The sequence below is a fragment of the Pyrgilauda ruficollis genome, unplaced genomic scaffold (genome assembly GCF_017590135.1).
Source record: "Pyrgilauda ruficollis isolate IOZ18807 unplaced genomic scaffold, ASM1759013v1 scaffold46, whole genome shotgun sequence".
Classification (NCBI taxonomy): domain Eukaryota; kingdom Metazoa; phylum Chordata; class Aves; order Passeriformes; family Passeridae; genus Pyrgilauda; species Pyrgilauda ruficollis.
The window spans coordinates 2,524,396-2,540,974 of NW_024526155.1; the positions used below are offsets into that span (position 1 = coordinate 2,524,396).

A 16,579-nucleotide genomic window follows, 5' to 3' on the forward strand; every position below is an offset into this window, starting at 1 on the left:
TGGAGATGAAGCATTTTCCTTTAACTGTATGTGCTTGCCAGCAGTTGCCACACTAAACCAAGCCATGATTTATGCCCTGAATTTATATGTATCCAGTAAGAATCAGAAGACAATATGTGCTACACAATATCCCAAGCTTACATAGCTTTGTGAGTGTTTTACTGGAGAAACCATGACTACACTGAAGATATTTTTGTGTGCTCAAGAGCTGGTCTAGGGAGTGCTTTAAGAAGTGTTTTAAAGGAGGAAAAAATAAAAAAAGAAAATAAGAAAGTGCACAGAGTGATCAACAGCAGAGAAACAGCACTGTCTTTGTCCTAGGGAAGGTTTGAGATAGAAAAGGGTTCTGTAGAAATGAAAATAGTTTGGGTGAAAATTATGTAGGATGTGCCCTTTTTTTTACTGCAGAACAGTTGGAAGGTTTATCCTTACATGGAGTATTTTTCCAGACTCGGACTTTATAGTGAACGTGGTTTTAAAAAGGCATTATTAAATAAATTGTTTTTCCATCCTTAATCTTTATTTAAAATATATATTTTAAACTGTTTGAGTAGTTACAAAAATAGTGTTCTTGTATTGAAAGCATGCTGCTTTGAAACTTTTCCATGTCTCTTTTAAAAAATTCCTTTTTTGTAGTATTGCAGCCTGCCTTTTATTTTCTGACAAAAACATTAAACAGAAGAGAAACAAAACATTTCCAGACTTCTGTGAAGAATTTATAGCATTTCAAATTGAAATGTGGGTGGGTGAACTACAAAATCAAAGCTGTAGCCAAAACCGTTGAATTTATTTAAATAAAAATAATGTAAAATAAAGTAAGTGGAGAAAGATTATCTTTAGGATAGAGATTGTCTTTTAACAGCTGTTAATTATCCATATGTGATAATTTAAACTTGAAATGGGTGTGATTGTGATTCTGGTGATGCACAGAAGGGGAGCTGAAGCTCAGTCCCCAGCTGTGTTTCTCTCCCTGACAGAGGAGGACTTTGAGAAGCTGCCCAAGTCCACGGTGCCGGAGATGCAGCGCAGCAACCTGGCCCCTGTCATCCTGCAGCTCAAGGCTTTGGGCATTGACAACGTGCTCAGGTTCCCCTTCCTTTCGGTGAGTCCTGGGCTCTGAAGGCTGCCAGCTTTCCTTGGGCTGAAGAGAGATCAGGGGATGACTTGGGGGTAGCCCACACCACCGTTCAACATTGCCCTGCTGGTTTGGAAAGTGTAGCTCGTTGTCCCTGTTAGCATTCAGGAACACAGAATGATTATATGCAGGTGCTTTTATTGAAGAGCTCTGGGTGTCAGGGGTACACAGACCCAAATCTGACTCCAACATGGTTTTGAGCTGAAAATGTTTTATGTTCTATTGTTATATAACTTACATATTAATTATTAAACTTACATTGTTGTATTGTATACATTGATTTCATCCAAGTATGGATTTCTTGTGATCCCCCTCAAACCCCTAACATAGTTTCTTATGATTCTTTAAACATTAATTATATCTAATCACATCTAACAATTATATCATTTATCATGTACTGACTACACAGGTGCAGTTTCACATGATCTAGCAAATACAAGGCCTAACATTTCCCAGGGCCTACTAAGCCTAACTTTCTTTCTAACTCCCTGAATTTTCTATGATTATAAAATCTTTTAATATCATCCCCTGTCAGGCAGCAAAGTGTGTTCCTGGGAACCAATAGTGCAAATAATGTGTGTGACCACTTGGAAACAGCCATTTGTATTCCAGAGTTTGATGTTTCAATTGCTGAGAAGTCAGCAAAGTCTTAAAAAGACAAACTGCGAGGTTCTGTAGAATTGTAACTGCAGTCCCTTTGCACTGAATTTATAAAGAAGGAAGAGTGTTAGAGCTCTTTGTTCATTTTGCAGCAGAGTAGGTAGTTAAGGATTTTGCAGAAGAGAAAGATCTATGAATTCATGTTTTATACTGATAACTTCAATGACTGCACATTTTCTCTTCTCAGCCACCCCCTGCACAGTCGATGGTGCAAGCTTTAGAGTTGCTGTATGCTTTAGGAGGTGAGATTTTAATGCTTTGTTTTATTTGTAGCTATATTGCAGGAGTTGTGGAAAAAAACTGTAGTTTGTATTTGGTGATTGTATGGACATTAATAAAAACTGCATTTCAGAACTGTGCTTTGAGAAAGGAGAAACACAGCTGTGACTGGTGGAAACTTTTTCTTAGTGGGTTTTTAGAGTGTACCTCAGTCTCTTCTGGATTTACTGTCTCTTTTTTTGGTTATTCAGATGGGTAAGCAAGCAAACAGCAGCAATGGAATTTAAACTAGAATTTAACTATTTAGATTGGATAAATGAGTATTTTATAGCTATTTTATCTGTATTTCCTTGCAATTTCATGAGACGAAACCACCTCTTTGTGCTTGCTAGGAACAGGGCTCTGAGCTGATGAGGGTGTTTTTTCCCTGGCAGATCCTCTTTGTGTTCCTTCAGTCCTTACAGAGTGATATAAAGATAAAAATGGAGTTTGGACACTAATTAGACCAGTAGAGGAGTTAGACACTAACTTTACGTGTATCCAGTTAGACAAATTGTTACATACCTAAGACTTGGTGTGGTGGACTTTTATTTCATGTTACTGTGCCAGCAATGGAAACATGTAACACTTGCAGACATAAATAGAAAAAGTTGTAAGCAAAGGTTTGACTGTAATAACCCAGACTTTATCAAGGCTGATGGAATTGCAACTTTGTTCCTTAGTGGGACTTTGAAAAGCCTAGTGTGTCTATTGTAAATTTTCCTGTTAACACATTGCAGTCATTATCTGATCTTGCTGTGTGTGTGCTGGAACTCTGCCTAAGCATGGTGAGTCAAATGTGATGCCTGAATTTCGGAGAGCTCAGTCTGGAGGCTGTGCATGAAACCCCACAGAGAGTGTGGTAGTTTTCAAACTGCCTCCTTGCTATGATTTTGAAGGTTTGACTGACAGAAGTTATTAAGAGCTAATTTAATTATTATTTTTAAAATGCATTCCAGTCTGTTCTCTGCTCTGGATTCAGGATGGGCTGTGGCTGAAAGGCTACACCTGCTGTAGTGTAATGCTCTTCATGTTCGTGCTGTTGGTCCTGCAGCTGAGGCAAAGCTCAAACCCACAGCAAGTCAAACTGTTCTGATGCTATTAGCTGTGATAATAGAGGATACAGGATACAACCACTAACAAAAACCTCTGATCTTCCCTAAAACCAACACATTTTCTCCTGGATGAACTGGAACTGTTTCTCAAGGCAGTGTGTGTGTTTCAGTGAACAGCTTTCTGCCTTTTCTTGTTTTTCAATGCATGCCACTTGCAAAGACTCTGCTCTAGTTTTAGTGTTGAACTTGCCAGTTATGGACAAGTCAACAGATACACACAAACTTGTAATGAAAAGAAAAGATTAGACTGACAGATCTTGAGAGCATAATTCAAAGTACTTTTCTACTATTTAGGTACTGAAAAGAGTATCTTTTTAAAAATTCTGTTCTCTGTGTTACTAATCACAGCTTGTTCTCCAATTCATTGGAGTCTGAACAACACTGTTGGCATATGGTTTGGTTTTAGGTGGTTCTGGGAGGAGCAGGAACTTGGACTTGAGCCTTATGGGTGGGTCCTTTCCAACTTGAGATAGTCTTTAACTCTAAGTGTGTTCATTCTGGTTTTTTTCATTATGCTGCTGTTGGATACTTTCAACGCTCAGATCACACTGCAGTAATATGTTTTTATACAGGGTTTTCAACTCCTTTTTGTGTGGTGAGTGGGATGCCTGCTGCCTAATTTTGTTTATAGGAAAAACTGTTATATTGTTGAGTTTTTTTGACAGCTGTGTAATCTTTTTGAAAGCAATAAACTAAACAAAACAGAAACTTGATGTGAGGCCAAGTAGTCAAAACTAAGCTGTGTTTGACTTCAGCTCCTTGTTTGTAGCTAATTCAGAGTTGACAATGTTTGCTCCATAATGTAAACATGAGGCAGCATAAAGGAGATTGTGTAAATTTTGGAAGCTTCCAGAGGTTTGTGGCTCTTTTTAGACCACTCACAGATGCTGTGCTGTAACTTGTGGCAGTCTGCTCTCTTTTTATTCTCATGGAGCTGTAGCTCTGCTTGGCCAGGATTTTGCCCTGTGCTGGTTCAGTTCCATCTCGCAAAGGAGGGTTTCACTTAAGACACTTGGTTCTTGGCAACCTCTGCAAGCTTGGAACAAGGACCTTCACAGTGGCTCAGGAATGTGTTGCAAGGATGAATTCACAGCCAAAACCACCTTAGGGAAATGGAGAGGAAAGTTCAATAAACTCACTGATTAGCTGGGTGATGTTTTGGCATAAGGGTTCTGCTCGTGTAGCTTCAAAGAGCTCTTATTCTCTTGGCTGCACAGCTTTGTAGCACAACAGAGAAGTGCTGATCTTGGTGTTTCAGATGGAAGGAAATGTGTGTGATACACTCTTCAGTTTTTGCTGAAGTTTAAGGTGAAGTTAAGTTTTAGGTGGTTTATTATGAAGATTTTATATAAAGTGCAGAGGTGAAGCTGCCCAAGCATTTGCAGGTGCAGTGAGGATTAAATTTCTCTTGTGCAAGTAGGAACATGAATTTCATCATTGGCATTGCAGCCACATTGAAAAAGGCAGTTTGGGGTCAGGCCCCTGTTGTGCCAGCGTGGTGCCAACTCGTGCAGGGCAGATGCTCCTAAGGCTGAGATAGCTGTGTTGAATAAACACATCACTGTTTGGAGAGGGGTTATTTTTGCAGTGGTGCAAACTGATTACATCAGGAGTATCTCTCCTCAGCCTTCTCCTTTGATGCCCTTTTGAGAGCCTGAGTTGTCAGTTGGAGTTTATTGGTTTTAAGCATAATTTAAGAGGTAAATAAGCAGGCAAAAAGTGGCTTTATTTTTAGGGTTATTTCAGATCTTTGTTAAAGATTCGTTTGAGAGTTGTCACCTATCAGAAACAACCACTTAACCTAAGTTTAAAAAGGGTAGTTTTAATCCCTCAGACTGTCACACACTAGTGGCTGTTACTTGAAACATTTTAGTGCCATGGTACTTGAATAATCTCTCCTGGGCATATCTAATTAAAATCTTTGTAATATCTTTTTCTAAGATCTTTAATTTCCTGTATATATGTGGGTTCAGTGATTGCTTTCAGGATTATTTGAAGGAAACTTTCACCTATTCCAAACTAGTATCCATTGCAGGCTATATTCAAACTTATTACTACAAATTACTAGATCTGTGCACAACCCATATATAGATTATGCCAAATTGTATTGATGTTTGTAGCATGCAGCAGAAGCCAAAGGATTTTGGCTTGATGCACCTGTAGAAAGTGGTGCATAAATATTTGGAAATTTCTCCTTTTTCCTACTTAGGAATGCAGTTGTCTTTTTGTAGATGAAAACCTATCTGAGCTATTAGTTGTGGTAGAACTTAAATTTCTCATATGGCACTAGTCAAATGAAAACTATCATAACTTAATTTTTGCAGGTGCTGTGACTTAGTGTTTAAATATGTTAGTTCACCATTGCACAAAAGCTGCCTTTGGTACCTGTTTCTGAGGAAAACACTGAAAAAAACCTGGTAGGTTTTGTTGGACAGTGTAGGAGTGTGTGAGTGAATTAGTACATGGTCATGAGTTGGTAGCATATGAAATAATAAAATAAACACTGGCTGGAGGGATCTGTGGGTTCAGATATGCTGACATGAGTTATAGGAGATCTCATTCCTTGACCTGAATTGTGGTTTTGCCTTTCTCTGTGAAACAGAGCTGCAGTGCAGCTGTGGCTTTGTTACCAGCACACAGTCTGACAAGTAATGTGTTTATATAATGTGAGAGCTGTGGTTGTGTTTCCTCAGGTCGCTTTGCTGTGGTTGGTTTTGCAACCTGCAGTGCCCCAAAGTCCTGCTGCTGGGCTCTCACTCACCCCTGCTTGTGTAGCCTTTCTCTTGTGCTTTACCTCTTTGTCATACCTCATACAACTCAGCCTCTTGAAGTTTTCTCTTTCAATTTTCACTCTGCTGCCTTTCTTAGCACGCTTTTTTTCCTTATTATTGTTCACTGTGTATTGCATTTTTTAAATTCTGTGTCCTCTTGCAAAGGAAAGGCTTTTCCACTTAAATCTTTCTCTGAAATCTCAGCATAAAGCTCAGAGCTAGACTGTGATCTGTGCTTTGCATGGGTCACCCTTGCTGCAGGGGTTTGACTGGAGGGAGCCAAACCTCTAAAATGGTAAATGTGCAGGGTTACTCTGGCCATCACAGATCAAGCTGTCAGGCCTCCCTCCTGTGCCATCTCCAGGGAAAAGCCTGCAGCTGGAACGTGACTGGCAGTTGAGTGGATGATACACGACTAAAATGTAGAAAAGCTTTATCAGCTGTGCATCTCTTGTTAAGTCAATAATACATTATTTTTCTCCATGACCTAAGTAGATGTGCTTAGAAAAATGACACCCTCCCATCAGCAGTGCTTCCTGTTCCTGCAATAATGCCTGTTCCATGTTTATCCCCATTTTCGTTCTCATCTGCTTTACATCCTCATGAACAAAGATGTTACTGAATATTTAAAAAGAGGATCAGAGGTCTAACAGCTAATATCCCCTCTGGCCATGGCATTGACTTGGACTGCAGTTTTTTTAAAATTATTGACGGTAAGAGTGAAACTTGGTGAGAATTAAAAAAAAAAAAACTTGTGTGTTCAAGTATTGTTGAAAAATAAATCTGGTGACCCATGGGAGAGTAAATGGGTATCATGGATTGCCTTAAGCTTAGTGTAATATACATTCAGCAACTCTAAGGTGCATTTGCTAATTCTGCTCTTCAGTACAGTTTCAGTGTAAAAGGAGCCTTGCTGTGCTGTTTTGCCCGTGTCCCAGCTACATTTCTTAACGTGCTGCAGGTTTGGACATGCACTGCCGATTAACAGAGCCTCTTGGAATGAGAATAGCAGAGTTTCCTTTGAATCCTATGTTTGCAAAGATGCTTCTGGAATCAGGTAGGAGGAAAAATATCAGTTTCTTCACAGTCATGTAGTTGTAAAGCATTGCTAGACATTTGCTAAACTCAAACCATTCTTCATCTTGGTGTGGTCTGCAGTGAAAAGAATTGGTTAAAATCTCTATTAAGTAATTAGTCTAAGACATTTCACAGTCTAGTAAGTCTAACATTTGCTTCTTAAGTTTTCCACTGAAAACATTCAGTCTTATATTAAAAAAAAATCTTGGAGTTTATGTATTTTTGTTTTGAACACCATAAAAACATATTCTGCTTCTTTTTCATTTTATTCTCTATGGGGTAAGTTGAATGGAAGATTTCCTTTACTGAATTTCTTCATTTACTCTTCAGGAAATTTTGGCTGCTCCCAAGAGATTTTGACAATTGCTGCCATGATGCAGATTCAAAACATCTTTGTGATCCCTCCAAATCAGAAAAACCAGGCTGTAAGTTCATTTGTGTCTGCTTTTCTGCTTGTTGGTTCCACATTTCTGGACTTCTGGCAAGTATTTTACTGGTGCCTATTACAGACTGCAACTTTGTGTGAAAATAAAATAAGGTCTGGAATTGTATCTGTTTGTTGTAGGTAGAAGAAGAAACCAAATAACAGGGGAACCTTGGAGTCTTTTAGTAGTGCTAAAATCCTCCTTCTGAGGTCCAGGAACATGAAAGGTTATAAACCAATATTGGTCAGTGGAAGGGTTTGCAAAAAAAAAATCCCCCAAAACCTTCCCACACACCATTTCCTTTTGAGATGAACAAAACAGGAAGGATGTAGCAAATTCTTAATAGCCTAATTTTAATGAATGGAGATTCTTGATCTGGTCATTTTTACAATTTCAGTTTTAGAAGTGTTCCTGAGTTTATGGGGACTAGTAAAGTATTGCTGTTGCCCAGAGGAGCTGCCCTAGATGGTAAGAATTTAACAGTCCCCAGGAAATACAGAGATGAAGGGAGCTGGGTATGTCAGATATTATTTCAGCAAAAATCAATCTGCCTATAAAATGGTATTTCTTGTTCTGCAGGCCAGGCAGCACAGGAAGTTTGCTGTGGAGGAAGGTGATCATCTGACCATGCTGAATGTTTATGAAGCCTTTGTCAAAGTAAGTCAGTTCAAGTGGATGTGGATTTGCAGGAGCAGGAGGAACCTGAGGATCTCACTTCTGAATCTGGAAGTTCTGGATACAAAAAAGTTCTCCAAGCTGAGGACTTACCAAGCCTATCAAGTGATAAGTCTACATTAAAAGACTCTCTGGTCACCATTTGCCACAGATCTTCCACAGTTCCTCTGAACAGGGATTAAAAGAGAATTTTGTTGGGGTACAGCATGAAAATCTTATGGGTAGACAGCTGTGTTTTCAAGGAGACAGGGATTTGGTCTTGGGGCTTGGAGAAAAATGTCCAAATTTCCAATGAAATTAATATTTTTCTCATGTTTTACTGATGATAATCTGCATTTAAATCTAGCAGTCTTTTTTCTGGAGTTCAGTTAACTCTCTGATCATCATACTCTGAGATCTAACACCAACCTTAGTACTGCTCTGTAAGCTGAGGTTTATTTATTAGTTTTGAAGTTGCTACACCTATTTGGGAGAAGTATATTTTGCTGGTATAAACCACTTTTGTAGTAAAATACTTGCAGCAGTGCTGAGTTGAAGCAGTATAACCACCCAAGTGTTCAAACATGACTTTTTTCCCCAGCCACAAAGCAGCCAGGCAGGCACCAACTGAAGTGTTGCCCTTCACATTTTGTATCTGTGTTAATTCTCTTAGAAACAGTCAGATGCAAAGGCTCTTGGAGGGAGTGCTGGTTTCTGGAGAAGCAGCTCTTTGCAGAGAGAAGACCAATGAAAACAGCACTGAAAAGGTTGTTTACATTTTGAGGTTGAAAACAGATGAGTTTATGATCTGAGAGAATTAAATGGAATGACTGGTGCTCTTCTCTTTCACCACATATGAAGAAATGAAGCACATCTGTTTAAAAATACCCCATAGCATTTGATCTGCTGTTCTCTACAAGTTGTTTGAGACATGTTTTTTAGTTACTAGTGCTACATACCCTTGTTAGTTGCTCTGTAAATAGGTAATTTTCAGGGAAAACCACAAGAAATTTGTTGTAGGAGACCAGGATTAAAACAGAACAAGGCTATCCAAAAGAGGTTGGGTTTGCTTTGCTAATGGTATCTCATTGAGATTTTTTTTCTCTTCTCACTGTACAGCACAGCAAGAGCTCCCAGTGGTGTCAGGAGCACTTTCTGAACTACAAAGGGCTTGTGAGAGCTTCTGTTGTAAGAGAGCAGCTGAAAAAACTTCTCGTCCGCTTTAAAGTGCCAAAGAAGTCCAGTGAAGGTGATTTTTTTTTAAGCTCTTGTCCAGTACATAATGAAGGTAGTTTCCAAACTGTCAGTCTGCTCCCTGCTTTTCTTGTAACCTTTGGAGTATTTTTATCCTGGCCTCAAAATAATGTTAATTTAGACCAGATTTTTTTTCCTAAAAATGGCTGCAGATGAGTACTTTAGCCTATTTGTACAATTAAATTTTAGTCCAGTCTTCATTAGTTGAGATTTCCAGCAAAAGTTTAAACAGTGATTATCTATTAAATGGACAGATTTTCCAAAAGACTCATAAATAGGTCACCCTGTTCCCTCTTTGTCTTTTCAAAAAGGCCATTTTTGTTCAAAGTGCTGTTCAGCCTTTGGGATGTGATTTCCAGCTGTGCTGTGTGTGCACAGGTGCCAGGACTGGTTCTTAGCACTTTTCTCTACCTGCTCTGAAAAATCAGCCTTCAATGCTCAGCTGTCACACTGGGCTGCTTTAGGGACTGTGAAACTCTTCATGGAGACACAGGTGGCAATATTCATTTTTTAGGCAGCAATTTTTGCTTTGCTGTGAAATTGAAGTCAAAAAGAATTGCAGGGTTTGTCTGCTCTGCCTTTGCTGTCAAAGCCTGATACACTCTGAAAAGTTGTTTGAGATGATTAAGTGGTATTTTGGGGATTTTTGCCTTTCCATTGACTCATCTTACAGAAAAATTCTTCTTTCCAGGTGATCCAGATCCTGTTTTGAGGTGCATAGTTTCTGGGTTCTTTGCTAACGCAGCTAAATTCCACTCCACAGGAGCTTACAGGTGACTATGTACAGTTTCACTACAACTGGTGCTTGGTTGGAAAGCTCCTCTGATGAATAAATCTAAGTTAAATCAACAAGCAGATGTTTCTCCTAATTTGCAATTAGCAACATGTGGCAATCAGTGCACTAAATATTTGAAGTTCTGTATCTGGAAACTGCCTCAGTGTTTATCTCTTCTCCTTGGCAAATATAACTAAAATTATTAATAGTGGGAAGCTGCTACTAGTAGTCATTAGATTGCTTTAAGTTAAGCAAGTACAGTTGTAGTGCAGTAGTGTTGTAGCACTTCCAGAGCACTGAGTAAAAGCCTGAAGTGCTACTTTTTCATTTAATGTAGATAAAACTCTTTCAGGATATCAAATTATTGATTGTTCCTTTTGCCAGCATTTAAGCCTGGTTTCATCTGTTCATTTAATGGAGATGTTATTAATTTACTCCAGCCCTTTCATTCTTGCTTTTATTAAACATTCATACTGGGGCAGAAAGGAACCAAATATTAAGCAATAAAGAGAGGCACAATTTGAAATAGTATCTTGCTTTCAAGGACTATCCGTGATGACCACGAGCTTCATATCCACCCCAGCTCAGTGCTGTATGCAGAGAAGCCTCCACGCTGGTAAGTTAGAGCTGCTTTGTCTTCTTTGGGGTTTTTTTAAGAGATTTGCAGCACCCAAATTGAATTGGTTCTCTCCATCAGTGGAGGAATAGATGTAGAAGGTCATAGTTCCCACAGGGAGAATCCAAGTGGCGTTTCCTTTGCAACAGTTTTTTGGGAGTATCCAAATAAATAAAGGGAATAGAGTGATGTTTGACTGTCAAAGAAACCTGCAGATGTTGGAAAGCAGAGCCTGTTTAGTGGGCATCTTGCACTGCAGATTGTTCTCCAAGTAGTCTCTGTACCTAAACAGAGCTAGGGTTAATTTACTTTTATTAAGCCTATTAAGGCCATATCCTGTTAAACAGGTGCTGCAGAAATTGCAAATGGATTGCAGGGAAAGGGCTTACACATAAAATGTATGATGTGAAAAGTTATGGCTGTCCAGCAGATTGAGGAAAGAACTGGCTGTGCTTCCCATAAGCAGGGATATGACCATTCCATTTGCAGGCAAAAGGCCCTCAGATAACAAAGAAATGTGTGTGGAGCTCTCAGGTCAGCATGGCCAGCCTGAAGTATTTGGACTTCCATCCTGCACTGCCTGCTGCTGAGACTTAGAAGGATAAGCTCAGCCTGGTGTCATGGCATCCTGTCACATAGGAGTTTACTTAATCAGCAACCTAAATTTCAGTGCTGCTGCAGCCTGGGCAACCATCCTCTGTTGAGGGCTTCAGTTCTCTCTTTGCTAAAAGTGTATAGGAAATGTGTTTTCTGGTTTGTTTTCCTCTGATTTATTTTTAGCTGTGTTAGTTGCCATGTCTCAGGACGCATTTGGCAAAGACAATTTTGGACTCTTTCCTCTTTGCTTTTGAGAGCTAAATACCAATTAATGAGAAACCACAAACCTCAGGTGTTTGCAGCTCTGCTGTGTGTGGAAGGCAGATGGTGACTGAAGGATTTGGTAGCTGCCCCTTCAGTGCAAGGGTTTGTACTTCCTTGGGGATAAAGACCTTACCTACTGAAGATGACCTCAGAAATAGATTGTCCATGCTGGCATCCTGACTGTGCTGGCAGTGGGGATGAGTCCACATGGTTGGATGTTCCTAAATCTCTTCCCAGGAGATGTTCTGGCAGGAGTTAAAGCTGATTTCTTCCTCTGATGCTTATCTCACCTGTCTGCAGACTGGCGCCAGGGGTAGTCATGCTGGGGTTTGTGCCCTCCTTGTTGTGGGTGCAGGGTTTTGGTGCTTTGGACGTTTTCCCTTATGATATCAGAGTAATTAATATTCTGTCTTCCAAAGCATCAGTTGTGAGTCCCCCTTGACCCTATTATAAGAAACATTCTTTCATGTATACCTCTCACCCATATAATCAGGTAGTATGTGAAGTTGTTTTCATGGCAATTAAAGATTTTCTTAATGTGGACAACTCTGACCAACCAGAGAGAAAAAGGCAAGAGGCTGAATTACAGCTTAAGAACTCTCTTGTCACTCTGTAAGTGCCACCTCTGGCAGCACGTACGTGAAACTGTCCAAATATGTGTTAATCAGCTCTCCCTGATTGCTTGACAAAAAACTATTCATTTTTGTCTCCTTTCTCCCAGGGTAGTCTACAATGAAGTCATACAGACTGCTAAATACTACATGAGAGATGTGACAGCTGTTGAATCCTCCTGGCTGTTGGAGCTGGCACCTCACTTTTACCAGCAAGGAACGGTACGGAATCGGCATAAAGGCCAAACGGTACCATTGCTGCAGAGCAGCTCTTGTGTCTGAATTTCTCAGGGTTTATGTTTTGCTGTGGTCTAATGGGACAGAAATTAAGTTGCCTCTGGTCTTTGTAGTGGTTTTAATATAAAGGAAGAGGATAATAAGTTGATGCATGAAATGTTTTTCCCTATGATCCAGCCAATGGATCTCAGAGTTACAAAATGAGATCCATTTGCTGGTAAAGTTTCATTTACCATCATATCACTTTGGGAAATGAAGCCTTCAGCCATTCTGCACTTCATTATAGGCCCTTGGTAGCATTTCCCTGAGCAGCACTGTAGGTAGGCAGTGGTCACACATTGCATAATAATTTTAGGAGAGCCTTTGCATGTTTTGCAAATGTTTGTGAAAATCCTAAGCCTTTTTTTTTGAGTTCTGATCTGTTCAAATGTGAAATGGCAAAGAACAGCTGCTGTTTGTGCAAAGCTTTATTGCAAACTGCTGTGTGTGATACAGATACCTTTTATTTATAAGTATCTTTTAGTAGTTGTCACCAACCTCTATTGACTGTCCCATGTGGATCTGTCAATCCAGACTTATTCACTGGTCATTCTGAGAACTGAATTGGTATTAAATATTATCTAAATGTTAGTTGAGCTGGGGTTGTTGGTGCCACATAGCCTATGAATACTATACAGATTACCAAATTGATCGTGTATTTGAATTTCTCATGGGACATTAATATCTACTGAGCTTTATATTTTAAATTAATGAAGTATTTCCAAAATCTGAGTGAAAAAATGCATTTGCATATCAGACCTATGAAAAAGGTGGTGTGTTTCTAATTTATACATCTGCCTCACTATTTGACTTCTTGGAGAATCTGATGTTTGTTTTCTTTCACTTCCTTGGGGTTTTGTCAATAAGGAGAATCCTGTGGTGCAGGGAGCACCTTAGGACGCCTCTGTGGTTACAGTTCCCAACAGTTTGGCATCTGTTCATGTGACTGACTCAAGAGAGGGGCTTTTTATGCTCATCTTGGATAATTCATCTCAGTTATCCAGACAATTCCCATCTATAAATGGACTTACTAAGTAGCTGAATATTTTCTGCCTTTTTCCTATAAGACATCTGACAAAGGCAGCGATGCCCCTGTGGGGCAGAGCCTTCAGCTGCTGGGAGATGATCTGCAGACATGGTGTGAAAAGGAGCTGAGCCAATGTTGTATCAAATCTGTGCCTGCAATAATTAGTCCTTTGACTCACATATTTACAGTTGTCACATAATTTACATTTATAGCCCACACCCACACAAAATCCTGTTTTGACCTCTCCATGGGCTGAAGTTTGGGGTGAGGTTTTCCTTTAGGTAGGTGGTAGCAAAGAGGACTTGTCTTGAATGAGGGAACATGTTTTTCAGGGTAGTGCTACTACTGCTGTAGATATTCTAGGAAATTACATCAAAATCCAATCTTTACCAAGTCTTTTACCTTTGATCAAGTGAAGTCAGTTTGCAGTAGGAGCCAATCATTCTTTTCATCCTATAATAAATGGTAGCTCTCAAGGATGGTGCTGGTTTTGAGGAAAATTCTCACTTCCAGCCTGGTCAGTTATCCATATCAGCCAAGAGTCTTGGGTGTCCTTATAAAAAGTTTGAAAACTAGAAATACTTCTCTTGTGTAAAACTTTGAGTCACACATGTGAAATTTGAGTAAGTGAACTGTTGCAAATCACACAGGTTTTTGCAGAACTCCTGCCATATTTTATTCCACATTTGTAGGTCTTTAAGGGCACAGAGGTTCCAAAGATCCAGTGCAACTTCAGGATTAATACAGTTATTAAAATCTTGTCCTTCACATACATTTTCACATACATGTTTTGCAGATGTATTGTTGGGAGCACATCTTTCTGTGCATTTTTACACCTGGAAAATTGCTTCCAGTGGGAAATTGTGCTTGCAGCTAGTACAAAAAAACCTAGGAGTTATTTTATTACAAGCCAGAATATCACTTTGGGGTATATGTGGGTTTTTATTTAATGGGTTTATTTTAGTTATGTCAGTAACAAGCAGAGCTTGGATAGGTGTGGATATTTGTTAGAATTTATTTAAATTATGATTAAGGATAGAAAGCATTGTAGTTGATTTTTTTCCTAATTTTGGTGTATCTGCTGAGCAGTTTTTTTGTTCTTTTCTTTTCTTGCAGCATCTTTCCTTGAAAGCAAAAAGGGCTAAAGTAGATGACCACTGACATGACTTCAGTTGTTGTGACATCAGAAGCAGAACCTACCAGTGATTTCAAGCTGGCTACAGTCCATTCAGCAGTCAGTTCATTAGCAATTTGATCTTCCATCAACCTAAATGTTTAAATGCCTGCCAGGATCTGTAGGGGTTTATGCATGACCAGTACATTGTAAACCTAGAGCTTGCATTGTGGACATTTTAATCTTTGCCTACTTGACCTCTGTTGTTAATCTGGGCATGTTGCTCCTTTTAAATAGGTAGAAAAACAACTTAAAAAATAAGAGGACATAAAGGACCACAAAAAACCTGAAACCTTCAAGAAAGAAACAGATTTCCTGGAGTGGTACTGCCTTATGAGCGTGGGGAGTAGGGTACCCTGCCTCCTGTCACCCAGAGCACTGTGACTTACACCGGCCAAACTGAGCCTGGCTCCTGCCAGCAGGAGCTCAGGGCAATCAGCTACCCCTTGAAATGCAAGGTGCTGCCATGGAAACGTGGATTTCCTGTTGGACCATCCCAAACTGGTGCAGCTTGTGCTCCCAGGCAGTAAAAGTGTCCTGCCCGAGGCTGAGCTGGCCCAGCTCACTGTGCTGAGCAGTCCCTGGGGACTGAAATGTCTGGGTTCTGCTCATGGGAGTTGCTGTTTGGGGAGGGGGAGAAAGAGCAGCTCAGTATTTTTAAGATGGATTAATTTTCTGCTCAATCAAGGGACTAAAGATGTATGTTCACAATCAATCAAGTTCACAGACAGGGCTTTACTTTTCTTTTTTATCCTATGAGAGAAAAAATGATAACCTTCCACTGGTTGGAAATACCAGTAAATTTTATTGGGGAATATCATGGAACTCTGTTTTTTAGCCTCTGTTGATCAGCAAAGAAGGAAATGTTCTATACTTTCCTATAAGGAACAAGTCCTTTATATTTCTTTTATTACAAATCTGTTCTTTGCTGCTTGGGACTTGTTTTCCTCTGTTACTGAGGAGAAGGATGCTCTGAACAGTTGCTGCTTTAATTGGGATTCCATGGCTACTTTTCAGTAAGGAATTATGCTTGTTTGTGTTTTAACAAGACAGCTTGGATACATGTATTTATTTATTTCCATTTTCCATTTTTACCTATTGATATTTATTTTAAAAATACATTGCTTGAAAATTTTATTTTTGTAATTCAACTGATTTGATGAATGTGTTTTTTGGCATTTTAAATGTTTTATTTTCTTCTTAAAAAAAAGGATGTAAATAGGCAAAAATTTCTACATAGAACAAATGCCTTCCTCATCACAGGACTGCCTTGAAAACTTTCTTGAGAGCTTCTTTACCTTGTCCCTTCCAAATACCTGCAGAGAGAACATGTTGTGCCACGTGCACTGTGTGGTCTCCTCAGTGTGTCCATCCTGACTGCCAGCACAAACACATGTACCAGTCTCCAGGAATGGCACCAGCAGCATAAAAACTGTGTCACCTTCCTCCTTGTTGTCCCTGTGCCCCTCACCTTTGTATCACTCTCTTAGACTGGAAGCTCCTCGGGGCAGGGACTGTCTCCTAGCCAGAGCTGAGAGCAGTGTTGGAACTCACTAAAAAGATTTAATTTGCGGGTTTTTTTTTCTCTTAAAGGATTGGAGAAAGAACTGAATATGAAGACTTGTCAATTGTCTGTGTTTTTCTGTCCTCTGGAAGTATTCTTAAGAAAAATAAAACTGTTGAATTGAGGAAGCTTGGGAATGCATCACTTGGGCCTGAGCAGGGGGAGCTGGGTGGGTGTGTTGGGCTGGGCTGGCAGTGGGTGGCCACTGCATTTGCCAGCTCTGACAATTTTGGGTGGTTCTGGAGACCTGTCTTGTCCAGATGTTCTTTTACCTGGCAGCACAGCTGCAGATTTTCCTCTAGGAATGAATGTGATTTCTGCTGAGG

The 16,579-nt window shown here is 39.7% G+C and overlaps 1 protein-coding gene across 2 annotated transcripts in view; it reads left to right on the plus strand.

Annotated features, from left to right (window-relative positions):
- DHX35 (DEAH-box helicase 35) overlaps positions 1 to 16,371 on the plus strand; it is a 28,390-nt gene extending 12,019 nt beyond the window's left edge. Inside the window, exons 13-22 of one of the 2 annotated variants that reach the window (XM_041478814.1) lie at positions 978 to 1,102; positions 1,983 to 2,037; positions 6,901 to 6,996; positions 7,347 to 7,441; positions 8,021 to 8,098; positions 9,215 to 9,344; positions 10,041 to 10,122; positions 10,669 to 10,740; positions 12,323 to 12,461; positions 14,632 to 16,371. In XM_041478814.1, coding sequence (XP_041334748.1) covers positions 978 to 1,102; positions 1,983 to 2,037; positions 6,901 to 6,996; positions 7,347 to 7,441; positions 8,021 to 8,098; positions 9,215 to 9,344; positions 10,041 to 10,122; positions 10,669 to 10,740; positions 12,323 to 12,461; positions 14,632 to 14,676 — 917 coding nt within the window. In that variant the 3' untranslated portion in view covers positions 14,677 to 16,371. The remainder of the gene's footprint in view (positions 1 to 977; positions 1,103 to 1,982; positions 2,038 to 6,900; positions 6,997 to 7,346; positions 7,442 to 8,020; positions 8,099 to 9,214; positions 9,345 to 10,040; positions 10,123 to 10,668; positions 10,741 to 12,322; positions 12,462 to 14,631) is intronic. The other variant, XM_041478816.1, reaches the window with a different exon arrangement.
- Positions 16,372 to 16,579: the final 208 nt, after the last annotated feature.